We start from the raw sequence: 23184 nt of genomic DNA, 5'->3' as shown, positions 1-23184 counted from the left end.
CTAGATCGTCTTTTTGTGATTTTTTTTCTAACTCGAACACGATTAACTGTTTTTATGTAGATTATACATCTAATAGGCGGCACGGTGGTCGACTGGTTAGCACGTCCGCCTCACAGTTCAGAGGTCGTGGGTTCGATCCCGGCTCCGGCCTCCCTGTGTGGAGTTTGCATGTTCTCCCCGTGCCTGCGTGGGTTTTCTCCGGGCACTCCGGTTTCCTCCCACATTCCAAAAACATGCATGGTAAGTTGATTGGATACTCTAAATTGCCCCTAGGTGTGATTGTGAGTGCGGATGTTTGTCTCTGTGTGCCCTGCGATTGGCTGGCAACCAGTTCAGGGTGTCCCCCGCCTACTGCCCAAAGACAGCTGGGATAGGCTCCAGCACGCCCCGCGACCCTCGTGAGGAGAAGCGGTACAGATAATGGATGGATGGATATACATCTAATTACAAAATGTATCTGGATTCGGATGATTATATTTCGTGCAACCACGTTGAAGAAATAAAATTGAGTAATTTCAAGAGAAACTTTGTCTTTTGCACTCACAATAATAAAACATAGGAAAACTGTTTGAATGAAAGCTTATCAATTTATTTAATTTAGGTGCAATCCCGCGGGGAAAAGCGCACTTGGCAACAGCTGATGAAATATTGTATAAAATCATTGTTCAAACGGTTAAGACATTGGCATGATCTACACTGAAAAAAATGGTTGAATTTACCCAACTATATTTCGTCACGTGGTTGCACAAAATAAAGTAATCTGGAGCAAGACACATTTTCTTAATTGATGTATAGTCTACTTAAAAATGTATCTGGATTCAGATTTTATTTCGTGCAACCACTTGAAGAAATCGTGGCCTAACGTGCCTTCTCATATACTGACTCCGATTATTTTAATAACAGACGGCAGAACTAAACCACGCCAAAACCTGCCTGCGAACAAAATGAATAAGAAAATGAAATGGTTCAGGGTTAGCAGACTGAGTTTTGACTAAACCTGCTTTGTGAAACAGACCCCTGGTTATAGAAGGCTGAGTAGGCCTCATCACATCATGCAACAAGGATAGTTAGGACAGCAATAGACCGTGTTGTAGAAACTCAACTATTTACTGTATGCTCCAAGATGGAGGCACACCCCAAACTAAGATTTGTTGAGTGGAAACTCCTTCCTTAATGTTTCATTCAGTTGCAAAAAGGTTGCAGAGCAAAGCCAAAACACGCTTTGTTTTTTTCATTTGTTGGAGGCAGAATTATTGAAATTATTATTAAATTATTGGAAAAATGAAACTACTGTATTTACACGCACGACATAAGGTTCTGCAAATGTGAAAGAAAAACACCGCAACTGTCAAATGTGTACTTTTATTAACAAACAGGAGCAAAATAAGAAGCTACAATCATCATAAGTAAACAGTGCATGTCACAATATTACATATAAAGTGGAGAATATAAAGCATTTTAAAAAGATCGCTGACACCCGAGAGGCACTCATGAGAATATTGCATACACCTAACTCAAAGCATCACTGCTGAAAAATATATGTGAAGCAGTCACTGTGAAAAGTTTCATCATGGGAAATGATGGTCTATTGCTGGATAGGCACACCATAATGGGTCATGTGTGTATATATATATATATATATATATATATATATATATATATATATATATATATATATTAAAAAAAAGGCAAAATGTGTTGTTCCCATGTAATTCCAGCATCAATGACCATAGAAAGGCACTTCAGTGTAGCTTGTCAATCCAAACAAAACAAAAACAAAAACAAAAACCAGTGATACATTGGTTTGTAACAGCATCCCACCATATGGTGTCACCATAATAAAGTGTCAACACTTCACTACATGTGACTAAACGGGCAGTTTCATAGGCTTGTCATAAGAAACATGACTTGGCTGAAACCTAGTCTTAAAGCATCAGGTTGTGTGTGTGTGGTCTTATACAAATATAAAATAAATAATTTTACATACATATAATATAAAAAAGCCCACCACCATTTTCCACTGCTTACAACAGCAGGGTTTAACACACCACTGTTTAATTATTTTTTTTCCAGGCAGTAGCATCTAATCTCAAGTAACAAGTCAGGTCCTTTTTTTTTAAGGAGCTTCGACAGGAATACACGCCCTAGTTCTCTAACAGGACCCCCAAAATGGAGACCTTACACACACACACACACACACACACATACACATACACATTCACATACACGCACCCACATTTAATTAAACACTGCGTTGGGGTCACATTGGTGGTCTTAGTCTGTCTTCAAGCCAGTTCCGTTCTTCTGCTCGCGCAGCTTTCTCCTGTGCAGGTATCCTGTGCGCTGGAGGCGGTTCATTCGTGCTCCCAAGAAGATAACGATGCCGATGGGCACCAGCTTGGTGGTCACCCAGCCCTGATGGAGGGGGAGGGAGGAAAATGGAAATAAAATACATTTGTATTTGTACAGGATGTCGAATTTTCTCAGGTGAGATTAGTATCATAAACCCCATCAGGTTTTCTGATCCCTACACAGCCTCTTACTATGTTATTGGTTATGGTATGATACTGATCTTGTATTGTGCACATCAATCAAATCAAAGTCCTGTACACTAACTGGCCACTGCATTCGGTAGACTTGCAAAATCTAATGAGATCCAACACAAAAGTTCCCCACCCCACCTCCATACATGCTAGTCTGTGAGCCGTGTATTAATGTGTGCATGTTTGCTGAGATTTTTTTTTCCAAATCCATACTGTGCTCCCCAGGAGCTTTGTCTGCGGTTGCTTTTTCCCTTCCCTTTCCCTTATGTTTTTGTTTTATCTGTGAATATGGGGTGCTGTAAAAGGTGACCCAGCGGACTCCTGTTCTGTATCCCCCCCGGCCTGTTGGTCACGTTTTTTTTCCAAGTTGGTCACGTTTTTTTTTGTCTCAAGGACGGGTTGTGTCTGTTTCATCATCTATTACTTTATTTTTATCTAGTAACATATAACTATACTGTGTATCATCGCTGTCCTGTGAAAAACACTCATGTCCATTTTTTTCAATTTTCTTATTTGTATGTGAATGGTGTTTTCGCGTTACAGACATCGCATAAAAAAAATGAAAAATGTTTCCAAAATTGCACGTAAGTGTTTTTCACAAGACAGCGACGATATATAAGAGTAAATCAAGTTACAAGCTTGGTCAAGGAATGAATTAAACTTGTATGTCAAGGTAGAGCGAGTGTCTCACCATGACGGCATGGGGGAAGTATCCGTTGGTCTGACTCTGCAGGCCAACAGTGTTGAGCTCGGCGGCCACGTAGCGCTCCGGAGTGGGCTTGTCCAGGGTGGGCTTCCTGATGCGGGTCATCTTGGTGGCCACGAAGAAAGGCAGCACGCTCTGCGGGAGGACGTGCATGCATGAAGACAGCGTATGCTTTCAAATGTCTCAATATTTAACAGATTTTGAAAATTTGGTGTGCTGTTTTTGTTGTGGGCTCTTTCATGTCATTGTGCGTAGGTCTTGATGAAAAAGTTTTGAGAACAGTGGTCTGGATTTGGATTACGGGAGGTAAACAAAAGGATAATTAAATACGAAAGCCCGTTACAATATTTTATGTACTGGCATGGCTTAATACGTTGGGCAAAAACTGCTCTTGATGTGTTCAGATTGGGTTTGCAGAGGTCAAAGTGCAGTACCGTGCATGAACAGCAGGTGTCACAAGAGTGACATTTAGTAGATGTATATTCTACTTTAAAAAATGTATCTTATTCCAGATGATTACATTTCATACAAGCACTTGAAGAAATAAAATATTGATAATATGATGTAAATTTAACAAACTTTTTTCAGTGATATTGTGTCTAATGGACTTCTCATCTACTGACTCTGATTTATTTATTTTATTAATGACAGACAGCAGAACTAGGCCACACCAAAACTCGCCTGTGAACGAAATGAATGAGGTAATTAAATGGAGTGTGTGGACAGAGACAGAGAAACTTGAGGTTCAGTGAGTTAAACCGGGTCCCGAGCAGGTTAGGTTCAGAGAGTCTGTTACTGCGGTAACTGACCGAGAGCTTAAATGAGCTCTCTCTCTGAAACCAGCTAGAGTTCCCCCTATTTCTCTGGTTTGAGTTACCTCCTTTTCTGAAATGGAAAAGTCAGGGTTTCTCTCATTTCAGGGTTAGCAGACTGAGTTTTCACTAAATCTGCTTTGCGAAATGGACCCCAGGTGATAAACCCAATCTTTCACATGGAAAGTTTGACAACAGAGCAAAAACAATCATGGAAGTTGAACAAATATTCCCACGAGATTGAATCAGGTCAGTATTTTACCACTTTTTCTTCTTATGTTGTTTTACTTCCTTGCCCCTTTTTTTTTTTTTTTTTTTTTTTTAAACTTTACCTTGTTTTACCATCTTTGTTCCAGTTAATTTTTTTCGCTTACTTTAATTGTATTTAATTTGACAACCTCTGTTTTACTTTATTCATTGAACTTGCTAACTTGCTTTCAGTTCAAATCGCTGTACTGCCTTACTTCTTTTTATTTTTCTGTATTTTACTGTTTACGTTTATTTTCCTTTCTGGCATTTTTTAAACTACATTTAAAAGCTTTTGTTTTATTATACTTGAAAACCTTTGTTTTACTTTACTGTATGCTTCTGCCTTACTATGTTTTATTTTCAGCTTTTTCTTTATTTAATGTACTTTACTAACCGTTTCATCTTCTGTCCTCATTCAATTTTCATGTATTGTATTGTCTGTTTTATTTAGCCCTATTTAACTGCCTTAACTTGTTTAATTTTTGTGGGCTAGTACCTTAATCATAACTTGATTTAATTAATCTTATTCTATCACATTTCTTTTTGTTTTTATAGCCTTTGTTTTATTTGTTTTTATTTTATTATAATTTACCACCTTGGTTTTATTTTGATTTACAACCTTACTTTGATTTAATTCTACCTCTTTACTAATCTGATTCTACTTCTACTTTCTTGTATTTAGCCGCTTCCATGAGGTCATTTCACGTACCGGTAAGCATGAAACCTCCATTCGCCCACGCTAAGTACTGTACTGTATGTTCCGTGTACTATACAATGGGTTGCAAGAGAGGGAACAGCCTCACCTGGATGATGATGCCCTGACGCCTGTACTCCTCCTGGAGGCCACGGGAGAAGAAATCCACAAAGGCCTGGTGTAGGGGGGGGGATGAAAATAAGATTTTGATGGGAATTGGTAATAATTTCCGCTTTTTTCTTTTTTTTTTTAATGGAGTGCGTGGAATGAGGATGGCATACAAACCTTTGTGGCAGAGTAGATGGTGAGCAGAGGGACAGGGTACATGCCACTGGCTGAGGAGATGTTGAGTATTACGCCTTTGGATCTGTAACAACAATGATTGACACAGAAACAAAACAAATTGAAATGGTGTTTGGTTGATCAACTGTTTGTGCAAGTAGCAATGTGCACTCTGAAAAGAATGAGGCAGAAGACAACAAATGGCACACTTAAAAACTAAAAAAAGTCACATCCAGCTAACTCCAGGTGAAATGTCATATCTTGCCATTGAAACAACAACACCACCACCACCACAATCTGTTTTTGTTTGTTTGTTCCCCATACAGCTTGTAAATAGTACATTAAACACAGTTTTGGTAAGACTGCGCTCACAAACGCCCTCATGTTTGCCCGGGATAACGATCCAATGGCAACTATTGGAGCATTTAGAGTCAAAACGTCCGAATATATTTTTCTTTACGATTATGTTATGTTGTTAAATATATACACATACATATACTGTAAATATATACATATATACACACACACACATACATACATGTACATATACACAGACATACATACACATACATAAATATATACACATATACATACATGTATATATATATACATATATATATATATATATATACATACATAAATATATACACATATACATACATGTATATATATATATATATACACATATAAATACACACATACATACATATATATATATTGTATACACACACACACACACGCGCAGATATACATGTTTTATTTTAGAAAATGTATTCACAGGAAGCAGTTTCAAGTGTTTAAACCTCTTCTATGCATCTATTTTTGGATCAAATCGCATCAACAATTTCCCAGGGAACCCTTCGTCTGCCCTCTCAAACACACACGCAGTGTGTGGCACTGTGCGTTGCCATGGCAGCCTGTTGCTGCAATGATGTAGTCTAAAGCGAGCGAGCAAGAGAGACACACATGCACGAACACACCCCTCACACGGCTCCAGAATGTGCCTACGACTCCATTGGCCGGCGCCGGTCACGTGACCACGTGGCGGGCCAATTGGGGCGGGGAGGGCACTTTGTGTGAATTGAAAGCTCGTCAGCATTTGTGAACAAAAGGAAGGAGAAGAGGAAGCTGCGATGGCGGGGAAAGACTTGCTGATACTTCATACCTAAAAGCTCCTTTTTTATAACAACAATCTGACATCAAGGTGCATTAAGAAAATAAAAAAAAAAGGAGGAAACTCACCTGTTAGCCATTCTGGGCAGCACCAGGCGGGTCATCTGGTGGACGACAGACAAGTTAGCGTGTAAAAGCTCATAAAACAAATGTAGGAGCCTGACCGAGTGAATGAATTAGAAAAGAGAAGCGAAGTAGAGAGTGTGGGGAAAGGAGGGAGAGATGCGTGGGTGGGTGGCGGGTGCAGACGGCGTTGGTGTAGTCCACCGTTGCTTTGGGAACCAGCGAGACACTGCAAGTACTGTACCACCAAAGAAGAAATAGCAGCAGCAGCAGAGGAGCACCACAATGGCATTCATATGGAGGTTGTAGGCTCAAATGGATCAAGATTACCTGGCACACTGAAGTCATGTTGACGTTGATCATGTTGGTGATGAACTGAAACACACATTCGGCACATAACATTACAATTTTGCTTGATCTCTACAAAAAGAAAAAACAACAACAACAAAAAACATCATACATACATTGTCCAGATCCGGAATGTGGAGGTAGTACTCGGGGTATGGATAGGACACACCAACATTATTGACTGGTAAACACACACACAAAAGAAAACGTTTCAATTTGTGTACAGAAAAAAAAGCGCCACAAGTAAATGTGACACTAAAAGTGTCGGGAAGGGGGCAGTAGAAGCAAAGGAAAGAAACTATCCAGTCAGCCACACCTTACAACCAGTAGAGCAACTGAATTTAAAACAAGGACAAACAGTTCTTAAATGTTCTTCTCACACAAACTACAATAGACTCTGCCATATTTATTAAAAAAAAAAAAAAATAAATAAATCACACACACTATTGCTCTATGAACTATTGCTCAATGTATATAACCTTATTGTACATTTTGTTTTGGTGTCCTTTTTTGCTTTAGTACTAGAATGAATCCATCTACTGGAGACTTGTGTTTTAAATTTACGGCTGTTGATCCAATCGAAAAAAATTATTATACAAATGTAACAAAAACATACAATAAATGAGGGCCTTAGGTGTTGTATTCTTAATTTTTTTGACTCGTCCTCTAATGTTTTTAGAGTGTAAAAACAAATGTTGCCCTCGTTCTTTTATTCTTTAATATACAATTTTACCTGCGGGAAAAATACTTTCAGAATGGCCTTCCACTTTTTTTCAGCATTTCAAATGTGTGGGTTTTTGTTGTTGTTGTTTTTTAAATGTATTAACTCATTCACTGCCACACATTTTCAGACCCCTTTTTACCCTAATATTAAAAAAAAATGAAAAACATGTAAATAAATTCCTGGAATTGAATGGCTGGACTGTGAAAAGACAACTCAATTTGCCAATGGCAGTGAATGAGTTCAAAATATTGACCTTGCAGTGACACAAGGGCCTCAAAAAAATGGGAGGGAATGTCTAATTTCTCCTTGTTTTTTGTTGTATTTTTTTGCAAATCAACAACATTGTCTACGTGTCTAGAGGAGTTTAGTCAAAAACATATTTCAGGGATTTTCCAATAGTCACAAAAATAGTGTTTTTTTTTTTTTTTTTTTTTCAAATTTAAAAATACACCCATTTTATTTCAAGGATTTTCAAATGGTCTATTTTTTCATGGTTAAACATGTTTTGTAAGCAAGTCACATTGACCCATGAACATTTTTAGTGACATCGAAGAAACAAGCATATGATGAAGGTTCAGTACATTAATGACAAAAGCAACATTGCTGTAAAATTAAAACAAACATGGTCCCTTAAAAGCTAATATAGTAAATATCTAAATTGTTTACCAAGGACACCGATCTCCAAGCCTGACAGTCCCGCCTCGATGGAGGGGTAAATGTTGGTCTTGCCATAGTCCACCGCAATGGTCTTTGTCTCCACTCCAAACTGGTCCTCTGTGGCAGAAAGTAAAGATTTGTTTTCATTTTGTATTTATTTATAACATTTAGTGTGCGAAAAGCAATTACTTAGCAGTAAGACAAAAACAAATAGAATACTGGGCATTAGGATTCTTGTAAGAATCTTACTGCAATGTCAAAATTAAACAGCAGAGGGGGCTGCAGACCAGCAAAGCAGACTAGTTGTCATTGCAAGTCCCAAAACTCTTTTGATGGAAGTGCAGAAAAATTGTTGAAAAAACAGCCCAGAAGCAACTGAATGACAGTTTGACTAGATTATTTCCAATCCCAATAAGACTGTGTTGTTCAAACTTGCACACTGACCAAGTGATCTGGCCACGTCATCGAGCTTGTGTTGGGAGCGGCTGATCAACACCATGGCAAACCCTCGACGAGCAAGCTGGAAGGAAAACGCGTCAGGTAACGACTAACAAATAATACAAAATCTTTCATGTTTTCTTTTGTTTCCCCCCCCAAAGTGTATCACCTAAATCCGTTTTCAAACAATGAAAACACCTTTAATGTAGGGTAAAAGATGCAGTTACGTGGATATATAAAAATATATCAATAAAATGTGATTATTTGATTGATTGATAAATGATTTTAACAAAATAACTGCAGGCCGAAGGGTTGTGAAAACTCCAGACAGTAAACTCCCCTTTATTGCGGGGATATGTTCCAGTACACACACATGTGGAAATCCGCATTATAGAGCAACCATATATAAAAAAAAAAAAAAAATGTTTTCTTTTTACCCCTGCCACACGCTTTAAACATTTGAACTTTTGAAAAACTAATTTAAGAAATGCATCAACATATCTGAATACAAAAAAAAAGCAAATTGCAACTCTAAAATGTATAGAAAGCATGTACTTGTAGTGTCTGTCCAGGCAGGGCCTGGTGGGGTGGCTTTTGAGTGTATGAACCCAGGCTATGGCCTACACCAGTGAGTGTGCTCAGCGTCGCCATGTGTTTTACCGTTTCCTGGAATTCAATAAACAGCCGAAAAGTGCATAGGTGACTGTGGCTCTCCTTTGCCCACATGCGAGGGAATTACAATAAGTATATTGTAAAAAGCCATATAAATGTTTGCTTTAAAAATAAATTAAAAAATCTAGCAATATAGCAGGCAAGCCTACTGTGAACTACAATCCAGTGACGGAACACTATCGTTTACTAAAGGGTAGCACAACAAAAAAAAGCATTAAACGAAATATTTAAAAGTCATTATAAGTGTATATTTTTCCCCCCTATACAAGCACCATGTGCATAGAGTGGCTGTGGCCTTTGATTGAACCCTGTGTTGTTTGTACGCATGAGTCACCAGCCTCTGTCAAAAATAGTAAAAGAAATGTTTATTTTATTTTAAGAAAAGAGGAAAACATGTTTTCAGGAGACTCACCTCCTCCGCGTAGGATTTCCCAATACCATCTGTGGCTCCCGTCACAACTGGAAAAAGCAGAGAGGGTAGGCTAAAGGTCAGTCAAGGGTTTTAGTACAAGTTCACATTGCTTAGTAGACATTACAAACAGTGAATAGGAAAAAAAAAAGTTAAAAACAAAGTGAGTGTATGTATACATTTTACACTTTTAAATTTGCCCGCTTTTGTCCATCCCTAAATTTCCAATCATTTTTGTATGTCTTCATTTGACAGATTTTCTTCATATTTTAGAATATATTTTATTTAATGAACTGTGTTGTAAACTCAATTGTATTTAAAAACAAAAACAAAAAAAACAGTAATAGCTGAACTCTGCATAACCCAGTGGGATGGCATAAAGTCATAAACATGCTGCTTAACTGCACGGACACAAAAAAGTGAACCTGGTTTATGGCCAGACCCCGACTTCAGGTTGGACTGCTTGTCATGGCGAGTGAGCATTGGCTAAACTCCAATGTGACGGAGATTATCTGTGACACAATTGCGATGCTTGTGGATAAGATGCATGTTGTCATCACAGGTGGACAGGAGCAGCTTTTCAAAGCTTAGCGGGATCATTGCATACAATACATGTGGGATAAAGGCCGAGGACGAGCGTTAAGTCAACGAAACCTAGGGAAAGGTTTCTCTCATGAAACATACCTGTACAGTGCACAGTACAGCATGTTCTGTAGATGCTCTACCACCCAAATAATTCATGCTCACATTTGCCTACAAATAGGTGAATTCAATCGCATCCCAATGGAAATTCAACAACAAGGCTTAGCCGTATGTTGCTGGGCAGAATTTGTCGGGAAAAAATCATTTGTGCCCCACAATAGGAGAATGGCCAACGAGAGTAGGTTAAAACGGAGAGTGACCCGTTAGTGGATTCGCTCCAGACCCGCCCAGAATAGGTAAAAATCTGAGACCATATAAAAAAAAAAAAAAATTTACAGATAAACTTGTTAAATGACACTTTCACTTCAAACAAACACACATTAGAAATTTTATATTCATTGGCTCTTGTTCTCACTCTCTCGCTGACATGGTTCTCCAAACTAGAGGAAAAACGTGCTCGCTTGAAACTGTCACTGTTAATGGAAAACAAGACAATAAAACTACGTATATTTTAACACCAAAATGTTGCTCCTAGGTGTATAATTTTATCTAATTAAGTTCTACAAGCCACATTGTTGTTAGCATGAACAACAATGTAACGCAAAATGCTATAAACAAGCTAACTGAAATTAGCAGAGCAAGCATTCACCAGGAAGCAAACTAGCATAGCATCCGAGCTAAAAGTGCTAACATTAGCCAAACAAATGGAAGAGGCTGCAGAAAGAAAATATATATAGTTTTTATAAACCATATACTGTATTTTGTAACACTGATACAACGTAGATTAAACAGCAAAGTTTGAAGACGTGTTGCAGGGACAGGACATTAAAACCAACTTGAAATATAGTACAATAGGGAAAATTAAATGCATTTTTTTTTTTTAGCAATGGTAATACTTTTCACCACTGCACCATCTGCTGGAACTGGTATGGCGCTATCCTTAATGCATATGTTTAGATCTAAAAAACATGGAACTTGAACGGTGCAAACAACACAGAGACTTATGCTCAATCCCATTACTGCCCCATAAGTCTCACCTTGTCCCTTCCCTCTAGAAATGTGCGTTCACGAGGACCAAGACTTGTCCCAATTCTCGGTAATCTTTAGGGGTAGGGTCATAGACAAGGGGTGTATGGCCCTGCAGCTCGAAGACAGACCCCGACCTCCCTAGATTCTACACACGACCCCTCGGCAACAAATTACAAATGGCGGCAGAAACGAGGACATCAACAAATGAGACGACGCGGGAAAGACATAAATGTAAATAATAGTCATTGTGTTTTAATAGTAGTGACGCGTGGTTTTAAGAACGCACACGAAATTTGACGACGGCATGGTGGAAATGAATGAACAAATGTCGCGTCGGCTTACAACTAGCACATGGCTCGAAGTGATGACGTAGCGCATTCTCTCCGTTACATCCATCGATGACTGACTCTTAACGCATGTCAAGTTGTCTCCATGATGTAACGCTAATATTAAATGCACAAGCTAGCAAATGAGTAAAATAAACAGACGTATTTGGAAAGTTTCTCCAAAAAAAGCTACGTTTTTAACCTGGATTTAAAAGCATTTACACTCGGGGCTGACTTCCCTTCTGATGGGAGCTTATTCCATCTGTGTGCAGCATTACATCTAAATGCAGCTTCACCATGTTTACCTTGAACTCTGAGCTCCACTAATTGACTCAAGTCTGCAGATCTCACAGCCCTACAGAGGTCATTGTTTATCATACAGTCCACAGTCAGGGTTCGTCAAATAAAATGTGTAAATATCCAAAACATTGCTCAAAACACTCATAACACAAGCAGGATCAAGCCAAACTAAGTTGCTTGCTAGCTAATGATTTTGAATGACATTGACTGTAAGAATCCAATATTCTTCACTAATGGTAGATTCTTTTAGAGTTTGCATTTAGATTCATTATGAATTTGTTATTTAGATATGCAGTCATTATAAATGAATCAATATCAAGTGATCTAAAAATACTGCATCACGTGAAAATGGCAGGAAAGTCACAGGTATTCAAATGTTCCCCTAGACGTGTGCTGGCCATGGGCACCCCTGGCAACCGCGTAGCCCCGCCCCTACACTTGGGGTTTTCCTGGAGACCACTAGCAATCAATGTTCCACAGTTTGTCAAACGCCAATTAAGGGAAACATACGTTGGCGGACGCCGAGTGTGTTTGTCAAGCCTCAAGTTGATGAATTTGATGATGATGATGATGCCAAACACTTAAAAAGAAAGCTAATAGCGCTCATCGCATCTATGATCAGTTGATGAAAGATTCATGGAGGCATAGAGGACATTCTCTGGCAACAGGCGAGAGGAGAGGCGCAGAGACGAGAGGGAGGGAGCGATGACAAACGAATGAGGAAGAGGAGGAGGAGGAGGAAGAAGAGGGGCTGGCGGGATGCGGAGGGATCCTGGGGGCGTCTAAAAATAGAAGTGGAGCGAAGCAGGAGAAGGACCGTGTGAAGGAGAAAGCGAAATAGAGACACGGAGGGAGGGAGGGATGGAAGGAGGGAGGGAAGAGAGGAAGGCGAGCAAGAGTAGCACAAAGTCAAAAAGTGAAAAAGGCGAGCAGAATTTATTTTTAAAATCTGACTCTTTCGTTGTCATGACACACACACACACACACACAATGAACTCTCCATCCCCATTCTCCTTGATATTAAGAATGAAACACTGCGACACAAAAGCCTCAATGGGAGCGGATCATACCAATGCATGGCACAGGGGGAGGACGAATAAAACAGCCAAAGAGGGGAACCAAACAAGCATCAAATTCTAATTTCAGGATCTCAGCAGTAATGAATCACTGATGTCTGTAATCCTCCAAGAAAGCAGACAGATAATCGTCATGTTCAAAATATAGTTGTCAACATCTGCTTTGACTTTGGAAAACAATGATTAACATTTTTGCCTATTTTCTGACATGTTATGGACCAAACCAGTTACTGAATCATAGTCAATTTATGGCAAAATGAGTCAGTTTAGTCTGTTCCGAAAATAGTCGTTATGTGCAGCCTTAGTGTGAATAACCTGTAATTGACACGTACTTGAACCTGAAGCAGCCTCGTTCGTGTCTATCAAACCTTTCGTCCTGCCTGCGCATTTATCAGTAACAAAGTAGTGCTCTGTGTCAAAAATATTGGAGAGTACACCACTCCCTCTCATGTGTTGCTTAATTGCGCTTCATTTGGTTTTGTTTAATCACACTAATGATTCAGTAACCAAAAAAAACTTTAATGCGAAATACATTTTTGTCCAAGTACTCAATTAATCAATTTTTAAAATCTTTGATAGTACCCTATTTACATCTGCTACAAAAATTCTAGAATTATACCTCGCAGCCCACTCCTTTATCATTTATCATAATGTGTAATATTTTGGTGTTGTGAGTTACGTCACTAATAATTTGAGAAGGTAAAAATAACTATTAGTATAAAATACAGAAATGTATATGTAGAGTGGTATTTTACTGACCTAAAGTCACTAAATAGAGCTAATGAGAAATGAACATTTAAACAAATACATACAGTATAATTCTTTGGAAATGGAGTGGGAGAAAAAAACAATTACAATCATTTTATGGGTTAGGGTTGAATATTAGATAAAGTAAGTACAAATAGTAAATATTTCAAAACAAAAGATATATTTGAATGGTTTACCAAACAACAAATAGGTGGATGGTCCACATGCTCACAAGAGCCACTTCGTTAGTGCGTTGAAGAGTGTCACGCGACGAGGCACACGTCAGTTGTCCTGAAGCTGTAGTATGTGCACGAGGGCATGTCAAGCATGCCAGGTGATCAGAGGCTGGGTGGGGCTAATAGGCTGATGTCACTTTTATATTGACAGGATCGGTAATGGGCTGTGGAATGACAAGTGATGCAACACTTGGGTGAACACAGTTGAGCAATGTTACTTTAAATGCCCTTAAATGGTAAGTGATCACAGATAAGTGCTCTGTCCTGGCTGCTCAGTAAAATATTTGGATTCTGTAATGACTGCTCACCTCAGCTCAGCAAGCACCGCTGAAAAAGCTACCAGAGAAAATGATAACCATAGAGTTGGAGTGAAACATACAATAGGTATGAGTATAATAATAAATCCCAATTATTTTGATTGAGATTGAAATCAATTGATAAAACAATTATTCATTGATTTCGAAAACTGAGTATTTATTCAACAATTAAAACATATCTACTCAAAACTATCGTAGTCTCATGTACATTCATCCCTGCACGTTGAACACTTTATTCGCTCATCTTTTTTTCCAAGTACAAAATAACTTTGTAAATACCTGTGATGCCTTGCATCTTTGCACTCTTTCAACCTATGAATACAAGCATCGCCCTTATCTCATTATTATGTTTATTTTATTGCTCTCTCTTCATTTTCACAAGTCTTGCGACTTACTGGGCTAACCTGGGACCCCGGGCATCATATTTCGTGCCATATCTTGTGGAAATTTACATTGGAATAGGAAAAAAAAAAAGTCCCCGGATCTTTGTATACTTGAAATGTGAGGAAAGTAAAATTCCTTGAATCCTGGAAAACTCAACTTTATCCCATTCAGGCCTAAAGCGCCTGGCGAAACATCTCTCTCAAACCTAAAGGCGACTTTAGAATCACCCTCTAAAACCTGAAGTTTTCCCGGAAATTCAAAACCTACAAAATAATTAATATCTCAGCCCCTGTAGCAGATAGAAACATAAATCCAAAATAATTTGACAGCTTGGACATGGCTTTCACATGGCCCGAATATGTTATTATTTACTGTTTCAATCAAAAATGTAAAAATAAAGTGTCAGTGCAAGACATGTACTATTTTTTTAATTTCCTAAAATGAGTGGTAATTACCATCCTCTGTTCTGTTACAAAGCCGTCGATATCGTCATTGTCTACAAACATACATCATGTTCGACTAGTTCAAAATCCACAAGCGCGTCATCTATATCAGTACCATCACTTACATAGTTCAGAGCTCCCGCGATCGTCTGAGTCCGCCATTACTGCTCGGGAAAATTCCGGGACATCCTACAGAATTCACGACACCGTCACGTGCATATTCTGATGCATTTCATTGGCTAAGAGACGGAGAATTGGTTCAAAATTAAATTACGTCAACGCCTTACCGGCTGTAAAGGTAGAAACACATAACAGCACTCCCGACTTTAGTGGTAGAAACACGGTTATGCACTCCCGGCATCAATGGGTTGAATCTAACTTGAAAGGACAATGAGAAATTAAATTAAGAAAGTTAAATAATAATATACTAAAATAATAGCAATTACAAAATAATCAAAACATTGTACTATGCCAAAAAATAAAAAATTAAAAGAATAAAAAAAATACAGGCGCTTCCGGCACGTTTTGAACCAGGGGCGTGGGTGGGCCTGGGTGCCCACCCAGATTGACAGACTGCCCACCCAGTGAGATTCATGAAAAAAATATATACTTTTCAATTATTAGAAAAATTATTATTGAATTTTTGTTTTGTTTTCTAATGACGTTTGTCTCTGTGTGCCCTGCGATTGGCTGGCTACCGATTCAGGGTGTCCCCCGCCTACTGCCCGAAGGCAGCTGGGATAGGCTCCAGCACGCCCCGCGGCCCTTGTGAGGATAAGCGGTATCGATAATGGATGGATGGTTGGATGTGTTTTTTAATTTATTGAATATCAAGAATGGCATAATTGTGGTTGTCTAAAGAAGATCTGAACTTCATATTATCCACTTTGTCATTTTATTTCAATACACGATGTGTCGGCACAGGAGGATTGTGCTCAGGGAGAAATATTCAGGCCCACCCTTATTTTTCCAGGCCCACCCATTAGCCATTAGCCCTGAAATTTGACCTCGTCGGGGCAGTGTGGTGCCATACATGGATGGAGTACAAAAAATGAGAAGAAAGTTGCGATTGAATCCTCCTTAAATATAACTCATTTTTCACAGATTGGGAAGAATTTGCGCCTCTGAGAATTGTAATGTCACCTATGTGTTCCTACAGCATTTATGTGTGAATATTCGTTATTTGAAGGAATATCACTCCTGAAGCCAATGCTAATTTCCCGTTAGAACGTGAATGACATTTTACATTGACTTTAGCATTATCGTTATTTTAAAAAGGAAGCATGTCCTGTATTAAATATACATTGTGTGTAATTATTTTTGTTGTGCATTTAGTTTTCCAGTAAACTCCAACAAGGGTGTCACGAAACAGTTTAAAGCACACTCAGGGATGGCAGAATCACATACGCTACATACTTGCTACACAAGCAACCCGATGCATTCAAGGTACTTTCCACAACGCTGGGAACTTACAAACGCACCACGCTGTTCTGCTTAATCGGTTTTGTTCAGTTAGAATGTTTTAAACATCAAGAAGCCAAAATCAAAATCACAATTGAATTACAATTAATTGCTCATCCCTAACACACACACACACACACACACACACAACTAAACACACAGTATAAAGAGGATGTACTCAAACTATGTTTCACAATGTGAAGCAACATTATCTCCCTGATTACCCAACACGGATGAGTAGCTTAATTTGACTTCATGTGTTAATGTTTTACACTTGTCTGACAGCCAAGCAAGTTCCAAATGTTCAAATATACAATGAAAAATATACATGGACCATTCCCATTCACAATATATATAAAGAAATAAAACAATTTCTTGCAGGGTGCTATTGGTATTCCGGAGCTAAGCTATAGCACCCCCTAGCAAACCCTCAGCCCTCCCTCGGCAGAATAGATGCCGCCGCCGCCGCCTCCTCCTCCTCTTTCACGCACATCTCCCTACCCTCGTGCTGTACTTATGAATGACAACATTCCTCCCACCTATTATATAATAGCACCATTCTCTCAATAACAGTTGCATGCGTGCGTGCGCGTGTATTGCCTGTAGTGTGTGCGTGAGTGTAAGTGGGCTCTGGCACGCTGGGAGCAGGACGACACCAAGCTCCTTTATTCAGTGTACAGGCATTTCTCGTTTTAATTCAAGATATATACGAAGCTGCATGAAAGCATTCACATGTATTCTTATCTGCGCAATATTAGGTACACTTGCACAATCTTATGAGGCTTTAAATGCAGTGCACAGAGGGCTGTTCCTAATGATTCAACCCTTGCCTGTAGCTAAAAAAAAAAAAAAAAACAAGAAAGAAAAAAAGAGTAGTAATGGCTCTCAATGTAGCATAGTGCATCATTCTGAAGGCTGTCATATATTTTGACCCTCTATGACTAAAATATTTACTACTGCCCTAAACATTCCAAACCCTGTTCAGTAAAAAATGGCAAGCAAAATATTACTAACCGATCCAAAAATCTCATGCTATGCTGAAGTGTTCAGAGTTCCTTTGACTGGAATTAAGGGGCTAATTTTGAACAACTCTTTTATAGGTGGTCCATCTTGATGATGTTAGGTTGAATTAATTTGGTTTTAAGTGCTTTGACAGCACCTGTAGGCAGTTACAAACGCTTTATGGGGAGGAGGTCATTTAATCGAATTTTCGCTATTTGTGGCAGTGCTTCGTCCCATTCAATTCTACTATATGCAGCTACATGTAGGTGATCAAATGATTAGAAACAGCCTTAACCATAACAACAACATCCATATTGAATTAACATCTCCGACCAGCAGCCAAACCAGCTTTTGCAGCCAAGTTGGCCCATTCACATCATGCTGCTCTCAAGCACCGAGAGCGGCCTGAGGGGGGCGCTTTCGCATCGTGAACGCCGCACGTCACATCCAAGGCTATTGACATCACCCAGCCTTTTGTCTCCCCCCCTCCATCCTACCTCCCTGGGCTGAGGAGCGGCCGCTGCCTGCTCGCTACGGCGCGGCTCTAAAAAAAGCAGCAGGAGGAGTAAAAATAGCAGCGACTGCCTCGTCTGGGAGCTAAACCCCCACCCACCCTCTACCCCCCCGCCCCCCCCCCCCCAATCCATCCATCGCCTCCCGCCTTGCATGCTTGCCTGCCGCATGCACCTGAATACCAAACAAGATCACCAGCGTCACCGTCAGCATCATCTCCACGACAACCGGGGCTGCAGCATCCACGCTGCATGCTGGGAAACACCACGCACACACACAGACACACACACGCTTGGAATCATGATGGGGAACAGGAGGAATTAAACTAAATATAGCTTATAGTTGTCTGTCGAATAAGGTTTGACCTTTTTCACTTACTTAGTGAGCATCATAGGTCCTTTTTTTCCCCTAATATAGTGAACCTTGATTGATCGTGGGGCATATGTTCCAAACCATGTAAAAACTTATATAGTTTGGCTTTTATTTACACCTCCACTTAAAACACATTCAAACTAATCAAAACAGCCCTTTAAAAAATATTTTAACATATTTATATGAAAAGTTGCAAACAAAATGTCAATACTGTGCGTGCCTTTAAGAGGCGGGGCCTGGTGGGAAGCTGTGAGTGACCGCCTCCAAGCTGTAGACGACATCAGCTCGTGTGTGATTGTGCTCTGTTTTGCTGCTTTCCCGGCATGCAATACATGACAAAAAAAAAAGTTCATCCGTGACTGTGGCTCTCCTTTCTCACACATGAGGGAATCGCATATAAAGTATAAAGTAAGTAAAGTAAAAAATAAAGATTGCTTATAAATCCGAGCAAATGATGACCCGCAATATTGTGCGGGTCTAACAGAAGTCGCCAACCTTTTTGTAACTGGAGGTAATTTATTTGGTACAGATTAATGTGAAGGACTACCAGTTTGTATGGTTTGTTACCAGTTTGTTTGCATTTCTAGGGGGGGAAATAAATCCACAATTGCTCAAATTAATTGGGTGTGAATTTTTTCATTGTTGTTGCAGCCACCAGCTTTTCTCCACCAACAACGTCATTTGGTCATGTACTCCAATACTGACATTTAAACTATGCTGAATGCCGTTCTTCAACAGTCATTTATACATTTACACAAATGGAATAGTGATAGTGGAAAAAAAAAAAAAAAAAAGAATAGCAACAGATGCAGCCCATTGGACAATGGCACTATTTTATTTTTTTAGGATTGCAACACAATGCATTTGGACAATGGGTGAGCCATTTTAAGAACAGGCCCATGAGCTACTTTTGAGGTCCTTGAGGGCAACTTTGTGCTTAGTAAGCCTAGATATAGATGCATTTCATCCACTGTATCATATTGTAGTATTATTGGTGGAGGGGGAAAAAAATATTATATTGTAGGATTTACTTGCCATGCAGTTCTACAAAAAAACTAAATGCTATAATTGCTACTGTGTAAAGGGAAGGATGGGTCAAGTTGTCCCAGAAAGCCTAAGGGTCAGTGAATGCAACACGTGCCAGAGAATGTGAATACAGACAAACTATGTGTGCTTTTTTGCTGTTATTTCCACTGCATTTATGTTAAGGTCACTCTAAATTGCGGGTGTGTATGTTTGTTTGTCTCTATGTGCCCTGCGATTGGCTGGCAACCAGTTCAGGGTGTACCTCACCTACTGCCCGATGACAGTTGGGATAGGCTCCAGCACGCCCGCGATCCTTGTGAGGATAAACGGTTCGGATAATGGATGGATGGATGATAATAATAAATACTTTCCTATGCGATCAAAGCATCACTTGCTCATGAATGTCCAAAAAAAGTTTGACATAAAAGGGTTGTCATCACAGTCTTAAAGACACAGTAGTAGAAATAAGTGTCCAGCAAATCCTCAATTAAGATTCTCAGTGAGGAGAGACTGCGGTCCTCGTATGCCCTGCTCTTGTTATATAATCTGTCGCACCCCAAACTCGCCTATCAACGAGCAGAGGCCTCCTACGTTACAATGAGGAAGGGAGGAGGGAGGGACGCAGCACAAGATGGAAACGCACACACACACACACACATTTCTTTAAATAGCAAGGGAGAAAGTCACATGGGTAATATAAAAGTCGACAAAAATAAAGCTTGATAGGGAAGGAGGGAGGCTTGATAACTTGTACTTCAGAGCCAACCAAGACAGATTCAGCATCTATATTTGGATCTGCAGCAAAATATAGCTTAGAATAAGAAAAAAAACCACAACAAAAGTAAAGACATGTAATTTCTTTCAACTTATTTGAGGTGATTTTTTGAGGAAACCACACAACTTGGGAGGTTTTAGGGCACAACATTTTAGGGGATCCATACAAAAGATGTGCGTCCAACCCAACGTCATGCAAGATGTGAAGGGTGCCATAAATGAGCACTTTTTCCATGGACACACTTGCTCCAAAAGAAGGAGCAGCCTCAACAAAATGTGTTGAAATAAGTCAGGTCACATTCAAAACCAAAGACACCACTACACGTTCCACTGGTTAGAAAAAGGTTTTGTGTGCCGGAACTTCTTTTTACACATGCAAAAAAAATGAAAAATAATGATAAACAACAACAAAATTAAAAAAAAAAAATTGTGGAATGATCATGTCAAGTGTTTGCATTTTTTTGAGTGCTAATTTTGTTACATTTTTACTTTAAAGGGCGCATATTCTGGAAAATTGACTTTTTAAAATTATTTGCTTATAAATAATGGGGTGTCTGGAGTGCCTACCCATCCATCAAGTGTGAAATTAAAATCAATCAAGGTTAAATTAGTCAGGGGTGGCTTTGCGCAATCGCCAGTCATTTACAGTCTGGACGCAGAGGGGTGAACATTTTCTGCTCTGGAGGGAGTCTCCAAACGTCTTCAATAACAGTACAAAAAGTGTCTAGATTTGGCGTTTTTTAAAAAAGGAAAAATCAGTTGCAAGAGGGTTCGGAAAGGTCAAGGTCAAGTTAGCACAGAGTAACCCCGGCTTCGTCGAAACGCCCTAGCGCCACCAGTCGTCGTAGAAACCAAAGCTGTAGTCTGCATTTGCTTTAGACACAAACGCCACAAAATCCAGTGTACATTAAGTGTGTGGCGATTCTTTATAGGTTTTGCATTTTGACCGAAGACTGTCAGACATTTGTCATTCGGAGACAAGAGAACTTTTTTTTCCGATAGTACATGCTATTTTGAATTTGAAGCATTTTCTAGGACAGATCTTTTAATTTCTATTGGTTATGAATGTGGAGAAAATGGTTTCAAAATATTGACAAAACTGAATCTGTCCCGGGTATTTGACAGCAACGTTAGCACGAATGCCACGCCAGTCAAGGCAGATATGTTGCGGGCTAAATTTTGCCACAAAAACACAATTGGCCAGAACGTCCTTGCACAAAATCTTAGTGAGAACAGGCTCAACATTAAACGGTTGCGCAATCACCAGAAGCTTCTAAAGTAAGGCATGACGGAATGTCGATCAAGTATGAAGTGGTGGAGCCAAAAGATAATTAGTGTGACACCTGTTTGGATCGCAAACAATGTCAGAAGGGAGACTATGTGCTCATGGAAAGTGTATGAACTTCACTAAACCTGAGGAGGTGTTAGACTGGAATTCTCAGGCCTTCACCACGGCAACAATGCAGTCAGTGATTGGCTGGAGGCAATTAGATTCATTACAGTATATGAACAAGCAATTGTCGTCATTAAACAAACCAATGGCCAAAACACCATTCTGATAAGTTGTCCATTGCTGTGCACAAAATCAAATCAAATTCCAAATTAAATGGACAACCATTTTAATAATCAAGTAATAATTTACAGTCGTTAAATTTAAAATGATCCAAATCCTCCCATTATTGAAATAATGTGTCATCTTCCAAACCGCTTATCCTATATAGGGTCGCGGCGAGGTGCTGAAGCCTATCCCAGCTGACTATGGGCGAAAGGCAGACTACACCCTGAACTGGTCGCCAGCCAGTGGCAGGGAACACACAGACACTGTCACTGAGCGGGAACCGATCCCACACTGCCCGCACACAACTCAGGCGTGTGTACCACTACACCATCAGTGACCCCTCTTGAAATAATGGATTCTAATAAATAATCTATTCCAAAAATATTTTGATAGTGGCAGCCTTTGTACAATGATATGCCAATGGCAATTGGTTGACAGTTTTGGAATGTCATCTTCACTTAATTGGTCTGAAAATTATTTACCATTATCAAATTTGACAAATAATGCATCTTTGTTCAGCTGTCTATTCCAGTGATGTATAGTGACGGACAAAACAAATGCTCTTCCAGATGTCAAAAAGTGCATAGGTAACCTGTGCATCCATCCACCTGTTCCCTTTCAAACTACACAGTCATGCCATGCACACACTTAAGTGTATTTGTGAGGAAAGTGAGATGACAAGATTTCAATTGTGACATTTTTGTTTGCTGGTGGTCTGCGAGGTTTTAGAGGAAAGCAGGCCCACTAATTGAAACACGGTATTCTGATTAATATTGCGTTTGTGGAATAAGGGTTAAGCAGCACAATCCACCCGTTTTTAGCCATCTCTGGCGGCAGCCATTTTGTCACTTCTGTCAACTGAAAATGACATTACAACTGCTCAGGGCTCAGGTAACGACCAATCACGGCTCAGCTTCAGAAAACAGGTGAGCCGTGATTGGTTGTTACCTGAGCCCTGAGTAGTTGTGATGTCATTTTCAGTCGACAGAAGTGACAAAATGGCCGCCCCCAGAGACAACTAAAAACGAGTGGAATAAGTGTTATTCCACAAACGCAATATTTTTCAGAATATCTTGTTTCAACTAGTGGGTTTGCATATAACATATTCTTGAAAAAAATATTTTGGGGTTGACTTTAAATGCATATTTACAGTCAAGTCCAATTCAATGCGCGGCACAGCTTTTTGTTTACTTTAGACGAACCGCTTC

At 39.5% G+C, this 23184-nt stretch overlaps 1 protein-coding gene across 2 annotated transcripts in view; it reads right to left on the bottom strand.

Moving 5' to 3' along the window:
- Window positions 1-1346: 1346 nt before the first annotated feature.
- The window catches only part of hsd17b12a (hydroxysteroid (17-beta) dehydrogenase 12a), a 28398-nt gene continuing 6560 nt past the window's right edge, over window positions 1347-23184 (bottom strand). The window contains exons 1-11 of one of the 2 annotated variants that reach the window (XM_086027493.1): window positions 15396-15483; window positions 9774-9820; window positions 8696-8771; window positions 8261-8368; window positions 6987-7051; window positions 6853-6897; window positions 6529-6563; window positions 5290-5371; window positions 5114-5179; window positions 3235-3384; window positions 1347-2415 (exon numbers count right to left, since the gene is read on the bottom strand). In XM_086027493.1, coding sequence (XP_085883619.1) covers window positions 2275-2415; window positions 3235-3384; window positions 5114-5179; window positions 5290-5371; window positions 6529-6563; window positions 6853-6897; window positions 6987-7051; window positions 8261-8368; window positions 8696-8771; window positions 9774-9820; window positions 15396-15432 — 852 coding nt within the window. In that variant the 5' untranslated portion in view covers window positions 15433-15483 and the 3' untranslated portion in view covers window positions 1347-2274. Of the gene's footprint in view, window positions 2416-3234; window positions 3385-5113; window positions 5180-5289; window positions 5372-6528; window positions 6564-6852; window positions 6898-6986; window positions 7052-8260; window positions 8369-8695; window positions 8772-9773; window positions 9821-15395; window positions 15484-23184 lie in introns of those variants that run through there. The other variant, XM_086027492.1, reaches the window with a different exon arrangement.

This window comes from Filicampus tigris, chromosome 4, assembly GCF_054856515.1.
Source record: "Filicampus tigris isolate MCC_2025a chromosome 4, RoL_Ftig_1.0, whole genome shotgun sequence".
Classification (NCBI taxonomy): Eukaryota; Metazoa; Chordata; class Actinopteri; order Syngnathiformes; family Syngnathidae; genus Filicampus; species Filicampus tigris.
Note: the sequence above shows the minus strand (reverse complement) of the source record. Positions and strands in the feature narration are given on the sequence as shown.